This window comes from Sapajus apella, unplaced genomic scaffold, assembly GCF_009761245.1.
Source record: "Sapajus apella isolate SASKATOON/1434 unplaced genomic scaffold, GSC_monkey_1.0 scaffold84, whole genome shotgun sequence".
In the NCBI taxonomy this organism is placed as follows: domain Eukaryota; kingdom Metazoa; phylum Chordata; class Mammalia; order Primates; family Cebidae; genus Sapajus; species Sapajus apella.
Window position 1 is genome coordinate 7,444,899 of NW_022437024.1, and position 23,766 is coordinate 7,468,664.

General features: G+C 35.6%; 1 protein-coding gene across 30 annotated transcripts in view; it reads left to right on the forward strand.

The window, feature by feature from the left end:
* PLEKHA5 (pleckstrin homology domain containing A5) overlaps positions 1–23,766 on the forward strand; it is a 241,678-nt gene that overhangs the window by 117,128 nt on the left and 100,784 nt on the right. For 27 of the 30 annotated variants that reach the window (XR_004261488.1, XR_004261487.1, XR_004261485.1 and 24 more), the window contains 5 exons: positions 8,675–8,758; positions 9,781–9,901; positions 12,473–12,577; positions 15,891–15,963; positions 20,998–21,098. Coding sequence is in view for 23 of the 30 variants with exons in the window: in XM_032253802.1 (XP_032109693.1) it covers positions 8,675–8,758; positions 9,781–9,901; positions 12,473–12,577; positions 15,891–15,963; positions 20,998–21,098 (484 nt within the window). In the remaining 7 variants the exon portion in view is untranslated. Of the gene's footprint in view, positions 1–8,674; positions 8,759–9,780; positions 9,902–12,472; positions 12,578–15,890; positions 15,964–20,997; positions 21,099–22,267; positions 22,927–23,766 lie in introns of those variants that run through there. The other 3 variants (XM_032253796.1, XM_032253797.1, XM_032253795.1) reach the window with 2 other exon arrangements.

Consider the following 23,766-nt stretch of genomic DNA (forward strand, 5'->3'; position numbering starts at 1 on the left):
CAGCCAGATATATCGCTTAATTCTTGAATACTTGGCAGAAAATTATTTGGGCAAATTAGCGTGTACATTTTAAGAATCATATTTCTGTTTTAGCCGTATAGTACCAGTTAACCTTCCCATCTTCTTAAATGCTTAAGTTCAGATTTACTCAAATGACTTACAGGTGAAAGAATTATCTAAATTATGTTAAGCACTTTTGCTTTTAATTTATCAAGTGATCTAAAATGTAACTAACTGTGCCATAACACTTGGGATGGATGTAATAGGTACATTTTGTTTTTAACTGGCATGATGTTAATTGAATCATTCTTATATTACTTTCAAAATTGTTTTAAATTCATTAAAAGGTGTTCATTTTGTAAATTTTATTTTTTTGAGACAGAGTCTCACTCTGTTATCCAGGCTGGAATGTAGTGGTGCGATCTCAGCTCACCACAACCTCCACCTCCCAGGATCGAGCAATACTCATGCTTCAACCTCCCTGGTAGCTGGGACTACAGGTGTGTACCACCACACCTGGCTAATTTTTGTATTTTTTGTATAGACGGTTTCACCATTTTGCTCAGGGTGGTCTCGAACTCCTGACCTCAGGTGATCTGCCTGCCTCAGCCTTCCAAAGTGCTAGATGACAGGTGTGAGCCACTGCACGCAGCCCATTTTGTAGATTCTTAATGTGTATGCTGGTGTTACTGCAGAGCTTTTTTAAAAAGATAACTTAGAAATTATCAGTGAAAAACCAAGTCCTAAAACAGATGAGTTGGTATGTGAGCCTTTATGTTTTGAACATTTAATTTATTTCCTCTTAATGTTCTTAATGTCTATAATGGTTTCAGCTTTGTACTTACAGTGTTACATCATTCTCATATTTTCTCATGGGGTTTAAGTCATCTCCTTTGAGTTAAGCAAGACTTTCAGTTTCTGTTGGGTGCAACATATGCTTTTCAGTTGTTTAAATTCTTTGATACCTGTAATGGGAGAAATGTGACATAACATTTCTAAATCTGTTGTGGTGGTAATTTTGTCTGAACAGCTAAGAGAAGAAAATGATTGTGAAGCTTCCAAGGATGAGAGGCATTGGGTTTAAAATTAAACTGGAATTGGGAAAGGTTTCATTACTGTGCTTCAGATAGAAATGATCCTGGGGTGATGGTAGGCAGTGAGATGAGAGGAGGAAGGAAGAGGAGCAGTGAGGGAGTCCGCAGCATGTGCATGGCACATCTGCTGTCAGTGGAAGAAGGAAAGGGCCTCTTAGGAAAGTATGGCTTTATTCTGTTCTAGTGTCATTGAACAGAAGATGAAAGGCAGAACTGAGAAGTCTCATTGGCTGTGGGAAGAGTTGGAGAAAGGGGCAGCTGTTGAAGGGTTGGGACCTGAAAAGGAGAGCAGCTCAAGCCTTGGAGGCACTACTACTTGCAGTATGACTTCTGGCAGCTTTCTAAATGCCATGAGCCTCAGTTAGTGTGTTCATAAAGTGCAAATAATAACACCTACCTCAGAGGGGCTCTGTGAGGATTGATTGTCAAGGCCGTAATGTGACAGCTGAGTATGTGAGTAGCACTGGCTGAGATGCTCAAGTGGTAGCTGTTTACGATGGTCATCGTAATGTTTATTGCTGGGGATGAGGATGAGTGAAATTTTCACACCTGATTAATCCATTCTTTTCCCCCAAGAAATTGGAGATCATCCATTTTCTAAATGATGAAAGGAGAAAGAATAGAAAATAAAGGGTTAAGATCTTAAGGAGAATTTGTAGATGATGGGTAAATGAAACACTGAGGTTTGAGCAGGATGTCTGGAAGCAGTTAGTTCTAAGTTAAAGGCAAATGGCATTTAGAACTAAATGTGGGTTAAGGAAATAGATACTTTTCATGTTTTACCCTCAAAAAAATTACAATCTTTGAGATTGCTAACTCAGTGGTTATTTCTTCACGTAACCAAGACTCAAGAATTCAGTTCCAAGAAAGGCAGAGCACTTTTAATGTTTTTCTTTTGTTCTTAAAACATTGCCTTTAATTGTAGGCGCAATTTTCTATGCCAGCATATTTTCAGTTTAGAAATAAATTACAGAAATAGTCCTTGTGGCAGCCAGATTTCAACAGAACATTTTTCTTCTTTTTATTACAATGAAAATAAATTAAAACAGTTAACTATGTAAAACATTAAGAAATTTTATAGTTAATAATAATTTTAAAATTACTTGACTAGCATATATCGAATTGATTTCATAACTAAATGGCTGCTACAAACATGTTTTTTAAACCTGATTAAGATTTGACTGTTTGAGTTGTAAAATTACAAGACACTGTGTGATTTTTATTGATGGAAGCTCTTCAATTTTAAGACAAGCTGGAGAGTATAATTGTTTTATAGAGTAATGAAACTAAGGCCAACTTGATAACATACAAAATTATAGTACTCTTTTTGTTTTCACTAGAAGGATACTGAAAACACAAGTTAAAAGCACACATCTGAGCTTTTTGCTACATAGTTTTCTTCATAGACAAATACAATAGCTTCCATAGTTTCCACACCTCTTCTGCCCCACTCCAGTCTAACATTATCGTGGATATGTGGCAACTTTTGTGGGTTGGGCCTTTGTAAAAGTCCAAATCATGATACTGGCTTTGTTGCCAGGGTTGGCAGAAGAATTGCCAAATGGCAGCTACCAAACCACTGTGCTATTTTTCTTAAACCAAATTAAATCCTTCCCTCTTTCCCTTAAGGGAAATACATGATTCAGAGCAAATCATATAAATGGGTTCACATCTGAGTTTAGTAAGAAACAACTGAAATCTCTTCTGTGGGATTCTAAAATACATATTACTCATTTTACATAGTAGATACATTTTCAACAGTATTACCATGGTTACACATATGAAACACTACATAATAAAACTTGTTTTGCCTGGCTGTAATGTATCACTCAGAAGAATAGTATTGGCTGTTACTGGCAATATGTTAATAGCAATTTCAATATTCATTTTTAAAAAGCAGAGTGGATTTTGGATTAAAGCAGTCACTGAAGTTACTGAAATAGAAATTAAGGGAAAAAACCCACTAAAAACACATGCTCTCACAAGGATTGCATTATAAAAGGTAGTCAGTATGTACCCAAAACATTTAAAACATTTTTCTGAAGGTATAAACAAAATATCTAAAGGTCTGAAGTTCACCTTAATTCACCCTTTTACCTTCTCAAAGCAAGAAATTAGTAAAACCATTTTCCTCTTGACCACATAAAACAAATCTACTTTTGAATATGCTAGCACAGATATTTTCTTTGGGCCATGTGTAAGTTGCTTTGTCTAAGAAAATAGGATATTTCTTAGCTAATAGCCTCTTCTTCCCCCCACCCACCCCTTTTCTTTTCTTTTCTTTTCTTTTCTTTTCCTTTCTTTTCTTTTCTTTTCTTTTTTCTTTCTTTTCTTTTCTTTTTTTTTTTTTTGCTGTTATAACCTCATTTTATTCACTTTCCTCTAGGTGGACCACAGACAAAGTTGTGAATCTTTACTGGAGTAAGCTTACCATAATAGTCCCATTTATTTTGCCATTGATTGAATTGGACATGGAATCTCATATTTCTGACTAATGAGATTCTTGAGAAATATAGCCAGGGAGCTTTTGGGAAACTAACTGCAAAGAAATATGCAAAGCAAAACTTTCTTTTTAACTCTGGATTTTGTGGTTCAGAGTATTACTTTGTGATACAGCAGCCAGCTTGGGCTTGTGAGGATGCCTAACTAAAAAGCATAGAGCAACCCAATAAATGGCAGTGCTGCTGTATTAAGCAATCCTGAGTCATCATCTCTCTGAAATCCTAAGTATTATTTAAAAATCAGGAATAGTTTATTTTCATACTTGGTTTAAAGAATATATCTCATTTACTATATGCATGGTTATGATTTACTGTGTATAAACGAGATATATTCTTTAAACCAAGTATGGAAAGGAACTATTCCTGATTTTAAAATAATACTTGTTATATGTAACATTGCTTGAATTTTTAGATTTTTAAATCTAGTACATTTAGTACTGGATTCATTTCTATAAAAAATCAAATTCTGATATTTTAAGGAACTTCTAATCGGGGTACCTTACCTATAGATATCAGATTAAAGATTTTTGCCTTCAATGAAGTTCTGTGTGGTTTTGGTCTTATTGTTGGATAACAGGGATTTTAATACCAAATTTCTTTTTTCTGTAGGTACTTAATTGCATTGAATACTTTAGTTTATAATTTGAAGTAACTCTCCATTAAGAATGAAATAGTCCTTAATAAAAGTCAAAAAACAAACAAAAAAGAATGAAATATTCCCCTCACTTTAATGGGCTTTTATTATTTTAACTAGAAATTTGAAACACCATATTAACAAACAAGTCTTTTTTTTCTAATTGCATATTTTTATTGGGTTTTATATTGAAATGTGTACTTTATACATTTATTTTGATGAGAAAGAGTGCGTGCATGGTTATGTTTTTTAAGGAATGCCATTGGCATCCTCCTTTATATGTCTCCTGATGACGGAAAAGCAAAGCAATGTAGATGCTACGAAAAATATCTTCCATTACCCTGGAAAGGGAGATAAACATCAGCTTCCCCTATTTTCAGAGTGCCGTCATACAGTTAGTTATTTATATAGAAGAAACCTTTTACTTAAAGTTGATTCAAACCTGGTAAATTGTTCTTCCTTCCATAAATAGTTTATAGGAGCTGTGTGCTTTAGCTTTCTCTTTATCTAAGCTTCCAGAAAGCTCAGAACTAAGATGTCTGCTTAAAAGTTCATTGCAGCCCAGGTGTTCCAGTAGTTTCCCACATAATTCATTATTTGGTTTATAAAATACATATGATTGGAAAAGAATTAGGTTGACTAATGAATTTCTATTTTATCTTCAGCAGACATGTCATTTTAATGTTATATGATTTGATGGAAATATATATACCATTTTATTAGTCAACTTAAAACCCTTCACAACCAAATTATTATTAATAATTGATTTAGTTATCTTAAAATCCTTCACAACCAAATTATTATTAAATGAAATAATGGTTTCATAGAAGCTTTAAAGTGTCAGGCCTTTCATTCAGTCTTCTGATTAATCAAAAGATTAAAACTCTGGTAACAAATAGGAAAAAGACATAATGCCAAAGCACAAGCAATCTGTCTTGCTTTTTATCAATTTCTTGGTATCTTTTCTTTTTTAAAAAAAGAAAAGGTGGGAGTGGGGCATTCATTCATTTTATTCTGACCTTTAGAAGAGCATGAACAGTAAATTGAGCTTGTTTTCTTTTTTTTTTTTTTTTTTTTTTTTTTTTTTTTTTTTTTTTTTTTTTTAAAAGGCAAGGTCTTGCTCTGTTGCCCAGGCTGAAGTGGGGTGGTACTCATAGCCCACTGCAGCCTCAAACTCCTGGAATCAAACAATCCTCCTCCTTCAGCCTCCCAAGTAGCTATTTTAAAAATTAGGTGGGTGTGGTCACATGCACCTGTAGTTCAGCTCTTTGAGAGACTGAGGACTGCATGAACTTGGGAGGTCGAGGCTGCAGAGAGCTGTGTTCACACCACTGCACTATGGCCTGGGTGATAGAGTGACATTCTGTCTCTAAAAAAAAAAAAAAAGAATAAAGAAATTTTAAAAATTAAAATTTTATAAAGTTACAATAAGCTAAGCTTAATTAATTGAAAGAAAAATATTTTTATAAATTTAAAGTTTTTAAAAATATTTTTAATAAATTTGATGTAGCCTTAGTGTACAGTGCTTATAAAGTCTACAGTAGTGTACAGTAATGCCTTAGGCTTTCACATTCAGTCTCTGCATACTCACTGACTCACCTAGAGCAACTTTCAGACCTGTAAGCTTCATTTATGATAAGTGCCCTGTAAACATGTCCCATTTCTAATCTTTAATACCATACATTTTTTTTTTTTTTAGACAGAGTCTTACTCTGTTGCCCTGACTGGAGTCCAGTGGGGTGCCGCAGCCACCAGAGTAGCTGGGATTACAGGCATGCACCACTATGGCCAGCTAATGTCTGTATTTTTAGTAGAGATAGCGTTTCATCATGTTGTCCAGGCTGATCTCAAACTCCTGGCCTCAAGTGATCCACCGGCCTTGGCCCCTTAAGGTGCTGGGATTATAGGCATAAGACCATATTTTTAATCTTCCTTTTCTATGTTTAGATATATTTAGATACACAAATACCTTATATTGCAGTGGCCTATAGTATTCAATACAGTAACATGCCATACCATTTTTAGCCTAGAAGCAATAAGCTCCACTATTTAGCCTAGGTTTATAGTAGGCAGTACCAACAGGTTTGCGTACGTATGCTCTCTGATGTTCACACAACTGTGAAATCACCTAATGTATTTTAAAATGTATCACCATGTTTGGGGTTGAGCATGATGAAACAAACAAAAATGTTTCACCATAGTTAAGTGACACGTGACTGTATTTGGGTAGGCACAAAGTTAAACTTTTAATTTAAATAGTTGGCCAAATACTAATGTAATAATGACATATACTCAGTATCCTGCAGTTCGTAATAGTTGTAAATAACCTTTATCGAGTGCTTATTATTTTCCACATCTCCATTATAAAGTAATTTCCATGAGGGCAAGGATTTTTATGTTAATGTTTTTTTCACTGCTTTATGATACATTTTAATTTATCATTTAGGCACACTGGGCCAGATATGCTGACTCATGCCTGTAATCCCAGCACTTTGGGAAACCAAAGTAGGAAGATCACGTGAGCCCAAGAGTTTGAGGCCAGACTGGGCAACCTAGCAAGACGTCCTTACTCTGTTTTTGAAAAAATTAGGCACAGTAAAAGATTAACTGCCTTAACTAATAAAAATGTAACAGCATGCAAGTATCACTGGTCTTGTACTTTGGGGGGGGGGGGTTTATTAAGTAAAATAAGGTTGTTTGAACACAAAAATTGCAATACCTCAACAGTTAATCTGAGAACCAAGCCAATTATTAAGTAGCTAACGGGGCAGATAGCATCGACAGTTTAGAGACACTGGTCAAAGGGATGATTCACATTATAGATGGGACAGAACTGGATGGGGAGAGATTTCATCACACTACTCAGAATGGCTCACAATTTAAAACTTATGAATTGTTTATTTCTGGGATTTTCTAATATATTTTTGGACAGTAATTGACTGAGGGTAACCGAAACCATGGAAAGCGAAACCACAGATAAGGGAGAACTACTATATATAGATATATATCTATATAGATGTTATATTTATAAAAATATTTGTGTGTACGTACATGTGTATGTTGGTTAAATTAAGGAATAACCTGTGACGTAGCTGCCTTTATTCAGTTGAGACACAGAGAGGTAAAGTAAGTTGCCAAAGATCACCTATCTGTTAGGTGGAGGTGCTGGGATTCAAACCTATGTAGTCTGATTTCAGAACCTGTGCTCTCAACTGCCATTGTTTTCTTCAACCTCTGTTGTGTTTAGAGAAATACAGGAATATGTATTATTAATGTTAGTAAATAATTGCTTTCCTTATTCAGTAGACTCAGTTATTTTAAGGGTTATCATAGCCTAGTGCAGGGCTTCCCACCCTCAGTACTGTTGACGTTTCTGGAGGTTTATTTTATGTGGAGGGCTCTGCTCTGCATTGTAAAATTAGCAGCACCCTGGCCTCTACCCACTAGATACCAGTAACATCTCCCCAGTTGTGACATTCAAAATGTTACCAGGGATTGCCAAATATTCTCCTGGGAGGCAGAATCACCCAATTGAGAACCACTTGTCTAGACCTACTCATTAAAATATCCTTGAGGAAAGTCTGGAAGTAAGAGTAGGTAAACACTAGCATCGTATTTAGAAAGGTTTGGACTTCCTACTAGGCCACAGTGACTACAGAGACAAGGTGGGTATTAGCTTGTTCTGTGACCATAGGTATGCTTTAGATCAAGACCTGAATTTGGCCAGGTGCAGTGGCTCATACCTGTAATCTCAGCACTTTGGGAGGCCAAGGTGGGTGGATCACCTGAGGTCAGGAGTTCAAGACCAGCCTGACCAACATAGTGAAACCCTATCTCTACTAAAACTACAAAATTAGTGAGGTGTGATAGTGCATGCCTGTAATCCCAGCTACCTGCGAGGCTGAGGCAAACTGAGAAGGAATGCATTTAACTTTTTTTGTAAAAATGGAGGTAACATTTACACAAATATACACTCCCAATAGATAGTAGTAGGAAAGATATATTTGGGAATCTCAAAGGGCTGGCAGCTGTCACAGTGGCTCACGCCTATAATCCTAGCACTTTGGGAGGCTGAGGTGGGTGGATCACCTGAGGTCAGGAGTTCAAGACCAACTGACCAACATGGTAAAACCCTGTCAATACAGGAAATTATCTGGGTATGGTGGTAGGTACCGATAATCCCAGCTACTCAGGAGGCTGAGGCAGGAGAATTGCTTGAACCCAGGAGATGGAGGTTACAGTGAGATCATACCATTGTACTCCAGCCTGGGAGACAAGAACAAAGTTTCATCTCAAAAAAAAAAAAAAAAGGAGTGGGGGCTGGGAGTTGAATTTCATTTCTTTTGTAGACTAACTTTAATGTTACAGTAACAAAATGGTCATTTAAATACCTACATGTTCTTTTTTTTTTTTTTTTTTTTTTTTTTTTTCTATTCTTGTTTCAGCCATAATGAAAGGAAAGTGACCTGCAAACATCCAGTCACGGGACAACCATCACAGGACAACTGTATTTTTGTAGTGAATGAACAGTAAGTAAAGAGTTCATGGAATGTATTTAAAATAGGGTTAGCATTGAAATTGCTGTTATTTATATTTCAGTCAGTACAATTTAACAGCTTTCTTATCTGGACATTTGTAGTCAAATATAACATAATGTGTCATCCAGAAATCTGACTTAAATATTTTTTCATGAGGAATGTAATTTCAGAAGCTGTTTTGATAGTACTTCAAGCTCAGTAAGCTCTAGAGCTCAGGATGCAAGCATATAGAAACTATGTAAACTTGGTTAGATTATTAAACTAATTTGAGCTCAGTTTTCTCATCCTTAAATCAGATAGTGGTAATTTCTATTTTACAAGAGTTTTATAAGCATCAAATGAAATATGTGTACAAATATATCGTACGATAAAACTATTCACAGAATAAGTTACTGAAATTGTTATTGTTTGTAATATCAGAATAATCTTATAATTCATTTTTAATTTTTAGTTGGATGATGAAGTAGAATATCTGCAGTAATGCCTATTAAAAATAAACATGATAGGCCGGGGGTGGTGGCTTATGCCTGTAATCCCAGCACTTTGGGAGGCCTAGGTGAGCAAATCACTTGAGGTCAGGCATTGGAGACCAGCCTAGCCAAGATGGTGAAACCCTGACTGTACTTAAAAAATACAAATATTAGCCGGGTGTGATGGCGTGTGCCTGTAGTCCCAGCTACTGAGGAGTCTGAGGCAGGAGAATCAGTTGAACCTGCAAGGCAGATTCTGCAGTGAGCCAAAATCACACCACTGCACTCCAGCCTGAGTAACAGAATGAGACTCTTGTCTTTAAAAATAAAAGTAAATAAACATGGTAATAATAAATATTTTTGGCTTAGGAAAAGTGTTAGCTGTATTTAAAGTTGTTGTAAGTATTAAGGCCTGACTCTAGAGTAACTAGGATCGAACTACTTTGAAAAAGTAGGACACTCGCATTGTTAACTCTAGGAAAGTGTTATTATAAAGCAGGTTACATACCCAGCAAGTTCTAGCATTTTGACATATATTTTCAGGACTGTTGCAACCATGACATCTGAAGAAAAGAAGGAACGACCTATAAGTATGATAAATGAAGCTTCTAACTATAATGTGACTTCAGATTATGCAGTGCATCCAATGAGCCCTGTAGGCAGAGTAAGTTATTTTACTTTCTATTAATTATTGATAAGGAGTAAACAGTATCTATACCATTACTCATAATGGACTTAGAATTATAGAATAATCATACATTTTTATTATTACATGAGATATAAGTAGCAATAGGCTGAAATATAAAGTAATAAGATTGTAATTCAATTACTTACATTTTTAAATTTAGAATAATGTTAGAAATCCAATGATATTTTTGAGAGAGAGTGGACACACTTAAGTTTTAAAGGTGAAAAGTAATGTAGTGGCCTAGAAATCAAATTTTCTGACTATAAGAATGCCTAGATTGAGAAAACATTTTTCAGCAAAACCATTGTAATAGTAGATTATGTTTATTATAAGGAAATAGATAATTATAATAATAGCATTTTAAATGCCTGTTAAGGTTTTTGAAATAAAATTTTGTTAGGAGATTATAAATGAATATACATTTTCAAATAATATAAATAATTTTTGATTATTAATAACATAAATCCAACAGGCTGAGCATAATGCTTTATGAGCATATTTTAATTAAAATCTGGAGAAATTGATGAATGGATTGAGGGCCACTAGGTCATTGTCTTGAAAGAAAGTTGAATCCATTCCTCATACTTTACACCAAAAATCCTCTAGATGGATCAGTTGTTGAAATGTTAAAAGCAAAACTGTAAAAGCACTAGGGGAAAAAAAAATGGAAGATTTAAGGGAAAAAAAGAGCTCAGAATGCAGATGGGCTTTCTAAATACGACATAAAACCCAGAAGTAACAATATAAAATAATGAGAAATTCAACCACATGTGATTATTATCCATGCAGAGTATCTGCAATTCATATAGCAATTAAAGAATAATTTCCTTATAATTAAAGAAGTGCTTTGAATCAATAAGAAAAGGGTTTATGAGCCAGTTTGGAAATGGACAAATTATATAAAATCAGTTCTCAGTAAAGAAAATGGAATTTACTGTTAAATAGATGAAAAAAGATGCTCAGCGTCATCCATAATATGAAAAATATTATTTAAAACCAGAAAAAGATACCATTTTCACCTGCGGATTTCCAAAGGTCAGAAAGTTTCATAACACAACATATTGACAAGAGTATGGGTAAATAGGCATTCTGTTTATATAGTGAGCTCCAAGAAATAATGAAACAAAAGAGTGGATATTAAAATATGCTGTCATTTCAGAAAAATATTCAAAACCATGAGAACAATTATTTTAGATAGATAAACACACACATACACACAACGATATTGGTTGCCCCACAGAGTTGCGAGTGCAGTTAGCTGGGTGCGAGAGCCCAAGAGTGAGAAGTAGATTGATCCTTGTGTATCTTTTTGTGTCTTTGAGTTTTATAATGTTTTTAAGCATTATCTGTTTGAAAGTAAATTAAAATCTATCAAGAAAATATGCTTTAAGAAGAATTTTGTTGATATTGGGCCTTAAAATTCTCTTATATACTAATAAAAGCTTCACAAAAAACAAAATTCTAATGACGTATGCTAGATTTCTCTACAAGTAGGGAAGCAAGAGATAATTATATGTTACTTTATAGCTTCATTGTTTTCATGTTTGTTGGTCACCACTACAATTCCTACCAAAATAAAACTTCATGGAAGGCCGGGCGCGGTGGCTCAAGCCTGTAATCCCAGCACTTTGGGAGGCCGAGGTGGGTGGATCACGAGGTCAAGAGATCGAGACCATCCTGGTCAACATGGTGAAACCCCGTCTCTACTAAAAATACAAAAACATTAGCTGGGCATGGTAGCGCTTGCCTGTAATCCCAGCTACTGAGGAGGTTGAGGCAGGAGAATTGCCTGAACCCAGGAGGCGGAGGATGCGGTGAGCCGAGATCGCGCCATTGCACTCCAGCCTCTGTAACAAGAGTGAAACTCCGTCTCAAAAAAAAAAAAAAAAACAAAAAAAAAAACTTCATGGTAATAACCATAGCAGTATTTTTAAAGATTATATATCCTTATGCATACTTTGAAGAATCCAGTAAACTCCATTTGTCTGGTATCATTTAAGTTCAGAGTTGTCCATTAAAAAAAAAAAAAATCGCTATTTCACATTAAGCAGATCCTTCCAGTCTTGTTTTGACTTGATGTGATATATTTGTTTATATTTAATATCTGTATATTTCTCCTCAGACTGAGTGCTGTTAACTTTAATTGAACCTGCACTATTAAATGCAGATATAAAGGGGAAAGTTATATCATTTGGTTTATTCTTAAAGATTTGTTAACAGTTTTTACTCAATATCTATTCATTTTATATAGCAGGTCGGACAAAATACTGCCACAGACTCTGTCTTTCTAAAAATTGTACGTCCTATCCAGATTTTAAAGGAAAGATTGTAAAACTTGTGGTATCCTGGGGGGAAATTTTTGATGCAGAATCCTTATATTTCAGAAAACTAACCCAGCAAAAGTAAAATTTTAGTAATTTATCTGAAAAGATTTAAGTCCTGCAAGTCTTGGGAAAATCTGAAAAGAGATTAAATTTGAAGAGGAAAATAAGCTCAAATATCTAGGCATTAATACCACATTTTTTGTCATACTCTTTTTCTATTTAGACTTCACGAGCTTCAAAAAAAGTTCATAATTTTGGAAAGAGGTCAAATTCAATTAAAAGGAATCCTAATGCACCAGTGGTCAGACGCGGTTGGCTTTATAAACAGGTATTTTTTTTTTTCTATTTGATATGAAACAAAAGACAGAATTAGAAGGAACCTTTTTAACTGAATGTACCAAAGACAACTCGATAAAATCATAAAATTAAGAAGGAACTACGGAGAAGCCACCCAGGTTCTTTGACTGCTTGTTACCCCTGAAAAATATCAAGGGAACAGTGAAGACAGAAAAACGGGTGGACATTACTTAGAACAGAGATTGTTTGTGTGTTTGTTATGGGTATTTCTAGATTTAAAATTAAATATATGCTGTATGAAAATGTTAGAAATAGCATGGTAAAAGTATCCAGGTAGAAATATTTTTTAAATGTCAAAATTGAAATAAACAACTAAATATTAATACAAGGGTACTGTTCATTTTTCTGTTGATATAAAAATCATTAGAGAAATATACAGTTATATATTTCTCCTCCTTTATATAGAAATTTGATAATTTCAGATTTTTCTGGGTTTTTTGATTCTATAATATGAGACTAGTCTTTCTTCCTCTTAAGTTTTTTTGGTTATGTTTTTCTTTCTTTTTTTTTTTTTTTTTTTTTTTCTTTTTAATTTGCTCATAGAGTTTACTGTCAGGCATCCTGGTAAGTTGGGGTTTATATTGTTGCATTAACTGGGGAACTTGCTATCTAAGCTTTTTTGGAACCTTATTAGTTTTGGAATTAGGAAAGGTGTATGTACATTACCTCCTTGGATTTTGGCATCATTTTGATTACATAGAGGCTGTTGTTTACTTTCCAGTTTGCAGCTGGGTTTCAGATAAGTGGCTGGCAGATAAGTGAGGTGGCATCCGCAGTCTCCAAAGGCCTTTTTTGTTCTCTGATTCTATGTGCTTACAGATTATACAAAGAAAGTTACATATTAGTTCATTGGTGCCAGTTTATTCTATTAAATATTGCTAATTACTTTCAGGTGACCTAATGATTTTTATTTATTAAGACTCATAATTTTTATTTAAAGATTTTATACACACACACACACACACACACACACACACACACACACACAGATATATATATATATATATTTTTTTTTTGATCATTGACTATATTTTAACTATCTGATATTTAAGCTTATCTAAGCCAAAAGATTTTTGCACATTTAGTTTCTTTTAGTCTCTTATTTTTTTTTTTTTTGAGACAGAGTCTTACCCTGTCGCCCCCTCAAGCCTGGAGTACAGTGGCATGGTCTCGACTCACCACAACCGCTGCCTCCCAGGCTCAAGCAATTCTCCTGCCTCAGCCTCCCAAGTAGCTTGGATTACAGGCATGTGCCACTGCTGCCCAGCTAATTTTTGTATTTTTCATAGAGACAGGTTTTCACCATGTTGGCCAGGCTGGCTTTGAATTCCTTTCCTTCAAATGATCCACCCACCTCGGCCTCCCAAGTGGTGGGAGTACAGGCATGAGCCACTGCACCCAGCCCAGTTTCTAATAGAACATTTGTTCCATATTTTCCAACTAGTCTTTCTAATAAGTCCAACTTATGTTCAAATATTTCAGTGCAAAATTGAACCTAATAGCCTGTGGCACTCCCTATTTAAAATAGCTCTTGTTCTTATTTCTTGATCCCTTGGTTAATTTAGCATTGCAAAAGTGTTACCAAGTAGCTTCTCTAATAAGTGTTTATTTTGGGCCAGGCACAGTGGCTCATGACTGTAATCCCAGCACTTTGGGAGGCCAAGGCTGGAGAATCACGTGAGCCCAGGAGTTCAAGAACAGCCTGGGCAACATAGTGAGACCTCCTGTCTACTTTTAGGTCAGGAGTTTGAGACCAGCCTGGCCAACATGGAGAAACCCCGTCTCTACTAAAAATACAAAAATTAGCTGGGCAGTAGTGGCACACGCCTGTAATCCTAGCTTCTCGGGAGGCTAAGGCACAAGAATCACTTGAACCCCGGAAGCGGAGTTTGCAGTGAGTCAACATTCTACACTCCATCCTGGGTGACAGTGTGAGACTTTCTAAAAAAAAAAACTTGAAGAAAATATCATATACCGTTTAATTTTTTCCTTTTTTGTCTTTTTTTTTTTTTTTGGTATCTGTTTAGTTTTCACATGCAATTTTGCTACATTGCATATGGGAAAGTAATTTTTGTTAAAATTCTAATTTTGTTTTGAGCCTGATATTTTAATGAACTAAATTACTTAGCAATAGCTGCCAAATAAGCTCTCTTTTCTGCATGATGAGCAAATCCCAAGCTGTGGACTAAGAAGAAAAAAGTTTATGAAATATATTTGTATATTAAGGTTTCTTTATTCACAGTCATTTTAAATCACATTACCTTTGGAATAATTTCAATTCACATATTTTTCCTCTTGTTGAAGATTAACATATTTATTGAATCTGGTTTACCAGAATGCACACACTCCTGCATGGTTACAGTAGTCTCATCCTAGCAGACATTTGTGTTGAAAAGAGTGAATTTCAGATTGCTTACAAATATGAAACCAAATTAAATTGCCTTAATATATTCCTTTTACATGATGGTATTACTTTTCAGAGACCAGTCTAGTTGAGAATATCTTAGGGCCCTAGAAAACTACCTCCAAATTTTTAATTGGCCTTTTAGTTAGGTTATGTTACACATGTATCAAACATTCCTTGTTTTAAAAGTTTACTTTAAAAAAATGCACAAGGTCAGCCGGGTGCGGTAGCTCATGTCTGTAATCCTAGCACTTTGGGAGGCCGAAGGGGGAAGATTACAAGGTCAAGAGATCGAAACCATCCTGACTAACATGATGAAACCCTGTCTCTACTAAAAATATACAAAGATTAGCTGGGCATGGTGGCGCACACCTGTAGTCCCAGCTACTTGGGAGGCTGAGGCAGGAGAATTGCTTGAACCCAGGAGGCGGAGGTTGCAGTGAGCCAAGATCGCACCACTGCACTGCAACCTGGCAACAAAGCAAGACTCTGTCTCAAAAAAAAAAAAAAAATGCACAAGGCCAGGCACGGTGGCTCAGTCCTGTAATCCCAGCACTTTGGGAGGCCAAGGTGGGTGGATCACCTGAGGTCAGGAGTTCAAGACCAGCCTGGCCAACATGGCGAAACCCCACCTCTACTAAAAATACAAAAAAATTAACCAGGCCTAGTGGCAGGTGCATGTAATCCCAGCTACTTGGAGGCTGAGGCAGGAGAATCACTTGAACCTGGGAGGCAGAGGTTTCAGACCTGAGATCGTGTCATTGCGCTCCAGCCTGAGCAACAAGAGCAAAACTTCGTCTCAAAAAAATATAAATAAATGCACAAGAAGTGAGTTTTTATTGTTTCAGAAATAATCTTTAAAAATGCTGATTTAATGCAGGACAGTACTGGCATGAAATTGTGGAAGAAACGCTGGTTTGTGCTTTCTGACCTTTGCCTCTTTTATTATAGAGGTAAGTTTACCCTAGACTATCTTAGTGTATTATTTTGTAATTGATAAGTAAGTTATGTATTATATGTATGTATATTAAATATCAGATACTTTTTTTAAAAGAAGTATTATAATTCTGTGTGCTATTTTATTATCAACAAATAGTATCAAACAGATTTTTTCTTTTTTGACATGCCACTCTCAGTCTTGGGGTTATGATAGAATAAATTCGGTGCTTCAGACCATCTTCAGTCTGAGTTTTAGTCCAGCTTCCCTAATCTTTGCTCTATAATGCTACCCTTGAGTTTGATGCATTACAGATACAAGCCTTAGTTTGACGAGGTTCTTTTCACATGTCAGTTTTGTCAGATCTAGCTTATGGTTCCATCAAGCACCCAATTCTGCTCCACAGCAAATGATATCAGAACATAAGGGACTACTATGATGTATTGACAAATGAAAAAAGTAAATTACAAAGAAATATTTTCATTCTGGACTCTTTTTTTTAATCAAACACAGATAGCTTTTTTCTGGTTAGTAAATTATTAATTCAGTTTTAAATAAAAATCCAGAGATGTTTCTATTCGTATGCCACAATCTCTGAGATGCTACAAAGTTGTTACCTGCCAATGAAAGCCATACCTAGGTGGTGCTCTCCAGAGAAATCTGCCTCAGCTAAAGTATAAAGTCATGAATCTGGATTCTCTCTCCTTCTTCCCTACTTTAAACTTTGGTTGTAAACTGCCACAAAGAATTAGATTGTCAACCCATGATTAATAATTTATGACTTCTCTTGAGAAGTGTAAGTTAGAAGATATAACAGAGTTTTAGAAATGATTAGCAGTTTTTATATTTTTTTACTACACAAAAGACCTGTGGCAAATTTATAATTGTGTATTGAAGCATTATGATGCATATAAACCTTCAAAATTTGGAATTACTAGAATCATTTTCATCTGCAAGCTGTACTAGAGAATTACTGCTGATTCAGAATTAACCAAGCCTATAAAATTGCATTTTGTCATAGAGATGTTCCTCAGGCTGCAATTGTGGTATTATCTTTAGTTAAATGCTAAGCTTACTCTACAATTTTCTTTAGGGGTTTTCTTACTCTTTCAGAAAGTTAGAAGTTGTAGTTCAGGCATTATCCTTAAGCTTATAATTTCTCTTTTCCTCTCTTTTTCAGTATATTTATGGACCACTTATAACAAGAAAATGTTTATTACGTCTAATATAAGAATTTGTTGGATTTTTGGGGGGTGGGTAATTTTTGATATGGAGTCTCCCTCTGTCACCCAGGCTGATCTCAGCCCACACCTCCACCTCCCAGGTTCAAGTGATTCTCGAGCCTCTGCCCCTCCAGTGGCTGGGATTACAGGCACACGCCACCATGCCTGGCTAATATTTTTTTTTTTTTAGAGGCTGGGTTTCCCCATGTTGTCCAGGTTGGTCTCAGACTCCTGACCTTAAATGATACACCCACCTCAGCCTCCCGAAGTGCTGGGATTACGGATGTGAGCCACGGCACCCAGCCAAGAATTTGTTGATGTTACTTTTCGGCCAAAAAACACTGAATTCCTTTTAATTTGCTATTTTTGTTGCCCAGGGAGGTGAGGCTCATCGCTTTTATTATAATAGGAAAACTTTTTTTTGTTTTGTTTTTGAGACGAAGTCTTGCTCTGTTGCCAAGCTGGAGTGCAGTTGTGCAATCTCGGCTCACTGCAACCTCCGTCACCTGGGTTCTAGCAATTTCCCTGCCTCAGCCTCCCAAGTAGCTGGGACTGTAGGCATGCGCCACCATGCCATGGCTAATTTTTTTTTTTTTTTGTAATTTAGTAGAGATGGGATTTCACCATGTTGGCCAGCATGGTCTTGATCTCCTGACCTCATGATCTGCCCGCCTCGACCTCCCAAAGTGCTGGGATTACAGGCGTGAGCCACCGTGCCTGGCCTATAATAGGAAAACTTTTAATCATATTTGAAAAATGTAAAAGTGAGTCAGAAACCATGCTAATGGATATAAAGTTCAGAACAGTAGACACTGGGGAGGGCTGAACATAGTACCGATTGGGTACTGTGCTATCTAGAGACTGATTGATTTGTACTCCAAACCTCAGCATCGCACAAGTTACCTCTGTAACAAATCCACATGTGTACTCCTGAACCTATAATAGAAGCTGGGGGGAAAAAAAAAAGCAAGCCATGCTGAGTCTGAGATTCCTTATTATTAACCACTTACATTTTACATGCAATGTACTTATTAATTTTAGTAGTTTCCCATGCAGGAGGAATGTAAAAAAGAAGAAACTGTAGAAACAAGAGAAATATCATTTAACTCGCTTCAGAGTAAAAAATATCATTTTACTCTGCAGATTGTTGGAAAGAAGTATTTGATATTATACATTTTCACTATTTTATCAATAAGAAATGTTAGATTTTAAATTAAAATAATTAGATTTTAGTGAGATGATCATAGTAGCCTGTATATATTTTTTGTCATATTTACTATTTGCTGAGTACTGTGCTAAGGCTGAGGCAGGAGAATAGCTTAAACCTAGGAGGCGGAGGGTGCGGTGAGCTGAGATAATGCTGTTGCACTCCAGCCTGGGCAACGAGAGTGAAACAGCGTCTCAAAAAAAAAAATTGAAAAGGTAGATAAAGGCACAAAGGGCATTTGTTTGCCATTCTAATGAACTGTAGCTTGAATGCAAGAATAATAAGATCAGGAATACAAGTTAGGAAAATCACTCTAGCACTTTAATTAGAAGCCAAAAGACCATTTAACAGTGTTGGAGTATTCCAGGTTATAAATGATAATTGTGATATTTACCCAGCTATAACTGCATGTATTTTTTGTCTTACTCCCAAATATCTTTAAAACTAAGTGGAAATGGATAATTTAAAATGTCACTTGAATCCAGTAAAATGTTGAGATTCTTATGGCTCCTGTCCCAGGTCATGTTCCCTAGGAAGCAAACTGTGATGGAGATTAATATGTAGAAAGCTTTTTAAAGAGCATTGTTCTTGGAACCATCAGCTGTGGCAAAATGAAGGAAGAAAATGGCAGAGACAAAATGGGCTGCCATGCATTCTCAGAAAGGCCTCTGCTGACCCCATGGAGAGTTCTTTCATTCTACAGACATTACTTAGTACTTACTCTTTGTCAGTCTATGAGACACTCTAGGTGATAGAAACTAGGACCGTGCTTAGGTCGGGCTTGATGTAGAACTAAACAGAAGAATGTTGTGATTAGGAGCAGTTTAAGAAGCTGAAGAACTCGGGATAGTCATTTGATAGAAGATGAAGATTTTTTTATATGCACTGTCTTTAATTTTATATAATAATGGCAGTATTTACTTAATGCTTCACTCTCTGTGCTGAGTTTTTTTAATGTGTATTAACTCATTTAACCCTCATAACAATCTTTTTGAGGCAAGTCCTATTATCCCCAATTTTATAGATGAAAAAACGGATATGAAGCATTAATAATGTGCCTAGGATCTCACAGCTAGTTAGTGTTAGGCAGGAAAACAACCTCAGGTAGTCTAGGGAAATCACCCTTTGCTATAGTGCCTCTGTCTAGTCTGAAGAAACTTTAGGAAAGATGATTTTATCATGGGACATAGAAGGATGTATTACATGGTTAAAATGATTTTTTAATAAAGATGACTTCATAAGCTGTTTCTGATGATACCCTTTATATAAACATAAACATAAAATTGAATTCAAAATTAGGATGTGACCTATTCTTTTAAATTGTCATATTCTCCATAATTCATGACTGCTTTCCAACTCTTTTTAACCTTTTGGACTAAATCTGTACTTTTGTTCATTCTTATATGCATTAGTGAATTGTACCAGAATGTGCACAGAATAGTAAAAACAAAATTTTGTTCCATTATTATGAGAAAAGCTATCAAAAAAAAGCCTCCATTTAAGACAACTTTGTCCCTTTTGGTTGTTTTGCCAGAAACATTCTAAACGTTTAGAGATGAGGGCAAAATAGATAAAATCCCTTGTTAAGGTTTTTGATAATTAGGAAAAAAAGATCACACACAGCAAGCATAATAAAAAGAATTATTTCCCATTGATGGTTTCTCATTGGTGAGTTTATTAGCCTGATGACACAGCTTTATTAACTTGTCTTATGGGTCCATAACAATGAAGTACATATTTCAATTTTCATAAGCATCTCTGCCGCCAAGCAGCAAGTTAATAATGTGAATCTATGCTGTGTCAAGATTAATGTTTATCATTTTCCTAGGTATATTTTATGTGCTTGCCTTGGCCTATAATTTTGCCACACCACTCTATTGTGTATCACAATGACCAGCAAAAGCAGACCTTCAAAATTAAATGTTTAAAAAAGCATGTAATTTTTATAGCATAGTTTAAAACCTGTATTCACTATACTCCAAGAATGTTATGAAAAATAAAAATAAAAAGTAAATATGTATTCACATGTGTCTTCATTTACTCAACAATTTTTGAGCTTCTACTGTCATTGTAAGTGTCTTTATATAACTTACATTCCAGTATGGAGAAAAAGATAACAAGCAAATAAATAGCTAAAACATACAGCATGCTGGAGGTGTTGAGAGTAGGGTGTGGTAACATTCCCAAAGGAGAACAGAGAAAACGTTAATAAAGAGCATTTTAAAATACAGTAGTCAAGGAAGCCTTCATTGATGAGACCTTTGAGCAAAGCCTGAATGATGTAACCAACAAAGCCATGTATTGTTTGTCTGGGGTTAGAAGGTTGGGCATTTAAATCCTATCAGAAATGAGGATTGAATAATGCCATTACTTATATACCAGTATATTTTCAGTGAATGACATGTAAAGGGGCTTTGTAGAATGTAGTATACATACCAAAGTGTAAATCCTTGTGCTATTTGATATTTTCATTGAAAACCCTATAAAGACCTGCCTAAACATGAATATAGTTCATTTATATACAGGAACCTTTTGATTTGGCAGAAATAGATCTTAAAAAATTTTACTGTGCATTATGAGAACATTTAAAATTCTAATCAGATGTTAAATTATCTCTTAGATGAGAAAGAAGAGGGTATCCTGGGAAGCATACTGTTACCTAGTTTTCAGATAGCTTTGCTTACCTCTGAAGATCACATTAATCGCAAATATGCTTTTAAGGTAAGGAAATAATACAGTTTTTAATTCTGTGTTCAAAACTCACGTTGGTTAAAAATGAATATTGAACCATAGATTATTACAAAAGGCTATTTTAGTTATAGTGATTTTTTATATTTAAAATATATCAATTAATGGTCTTACCGTTGTATAGAAGAATGTCCCTCAAATTAGGAAGCACATGCTAAACTATTTAGGGGTCAAGTGTCTTCATGTGTATGCTTTCAGATGGTTCTAGGTAAAGCAAACATGTCAGAATGCTAATAATTGATAAATATAATTATGGATGTCCTACTGATTATTATACGTTCTTTCAAGGTTACTATATGTTTGAATTTTTTTTTAATCCAAAAATGTTCCACTTCCTAAGATTTCGAATTTTTAAATAATAAATTTGGGGCCTGGACTCAGCAGCTGACACCTGTAATTCTAGCACTTTCAGAGTCCAAGGTGGGAGGATCACTTGAGTCCAGGAGTTGAGGACTAGCCTGTCTCTAAAACAAACAAACAAATGAAACTATACTAGCCAGGCATGGTGGCTAGTCCCAGCTACTTGGGAGGCTGAGGCGGGAGGATAACTTGGGCCTGGGAGGTCAAGGCTGCAGTTAGCCATGATTATACCACTGCAGTTCAGCCTGGGCAACACTGTAAGACCCTGTGTCAAAAAAAAAATTATTAATAGGATAGACACAGTGGTTCATGTTGTTATCCTAGGGCTTTAGGAGGCCAAGCTGGACAGATAGCTTGAACCCAGAAGTTCAAGACCAGCCTGGGCAACATGGTAAAACCCTGCCTCCACTAAAATTAGAAAAATTGGCCTGGTGTGGTGGCATGTGCCTATAGTCCCAGCTACATAAAAGGCTGAGGTGGGAGGATTACTTGACCCCAGGAGGCAGAGGTTGCAGTGAGCCAAGATTGCACCGCTACACTCCAGCCTGGACAACAGAGTGAGACCCTGTCAGAATAATAATAATAATAATAATAAATTTGGAGGCAGAGTACTATAAGAGACAACAGTGTTTTTAGTAAATGTACATATATGTACATATTATATGCCTGGGCATGGTGGCACATGCCTATAATCTGTAATCCCTACTTGAGAGGCTGAGGTAGGAGAATTGCTTGAAATTCCAGGAGGCAGAGGTTGTGGTGAGCAAAGATTGTGTCATTGCACTCCAGCCTGGGCAATAAGAGTAAAACTCCATCTCAAAAAAAAAAAATTGTTACATTAGCCAAGGAGAAAAAGAACAGGAAAGGTCTAGTGGTGAGGTTAAGGAGTTGGCTGGGTGATGGATGGCCTCAGTGAGAAAGAAGATAATGTAATTTGAGTGAAGACCTGAGGATAAGAGGGGAGTATCTTCATATTTAAATTACCTTTATCAAAATAAGCTTCATGAACAGTATAAACCAGAAAAACATAATTAAATATTTTATGATGTTACAACAAAGGTTAATAGTTTGAAAACTTAAAATTATAACTTTATGAAGTACACATGTAGAGGTGCATATTAGGACTGTTATTTGGCCATGAATTTAAAATTTGTATTGCTTATCAATTTAGCAAGTGTTTATTAATTTGTGCTCTTTGTAGGACGTTTTTTCCAGGTTTTTAAACTCTTAAAAAAATACTACAATGTTAAATGGCAGTAAAAGTGACCATGCATCTTAAGTATATTTTCTTTGTAATTATTTGGTTTAGCTTTAATTTTATCTGTAACAAGAATAGTAATTGCTTTTTCAATTTCTCTCTTGTGTGGTATTGTTTCCCCTGAATTTATGAGCTGCTTTACTGCTAAGTTTGTTGACATTGATGCAAATGCATGTCAGAATGGTAAGTAGAAACTTTTATAGACAATTATTGAACACAAGCATGGAACTTAAAGCTAGAATGGGTACTTTGACATCTCTAGTAAATATTTCCATTTGACTGATGGCGAGCATGGGTGGGGTTTCTTAGTGTCTTGAGTCATGGCTAGAACAGGATCTTCTTAACACCAGCCCAGTGTTCCTTACATTGATCACAAATATGGGCAGTGATCTTTATTTTTTCAAAATCCCGCTCAGAGGGTCCAGTAACACTTTGTAGGTGGTTTTAATAATCTTAACTTAGAACATTTAAGCTGTTTATTAAGGAACAGCTCTAAGAGGAAACACCGTTTTGGATCATTTATAAATCTTTTGTGTTTGGGTGTAGATATCTATAAAGAATTCTATGAAATACTTAGAAAATGCAGCAATGCTTTTTGAGGCCTAAAGAAATTGCTAATGCAGGAGGGAAATGCCATAACATGTACATTTCTATTAATTTTGTTGCTGTTTGCTCAGAATATTATTAAATAAAGAGGTGTGGCCAGGCATGGTGGTTTACACCTGTAATCTCAGCACTTTGGGAGGCTGAGGTAAGCAGATCACTTGAGGTCAGAAGTTTGAGACCAGCCTGGCCAACACGGCAAAACCCCGTCTCTACTAAAATACAAAAATCAGTTGGTCATGGTGGTCCACGCCTGTAATCCCAGCTCATTGGGATGCTGAGGCAGGAGAATCACTTGAGCCCAGGAGGCAGAGGCTGCAGTGAGCCAAGATCGTACCTGTACTACACTCTAGTCTGGGCAACACAGTGACACTCTGTCTCAAAAAAAAAAAAAAAAAAAAAAAAAAAAAAAAAAAAAAA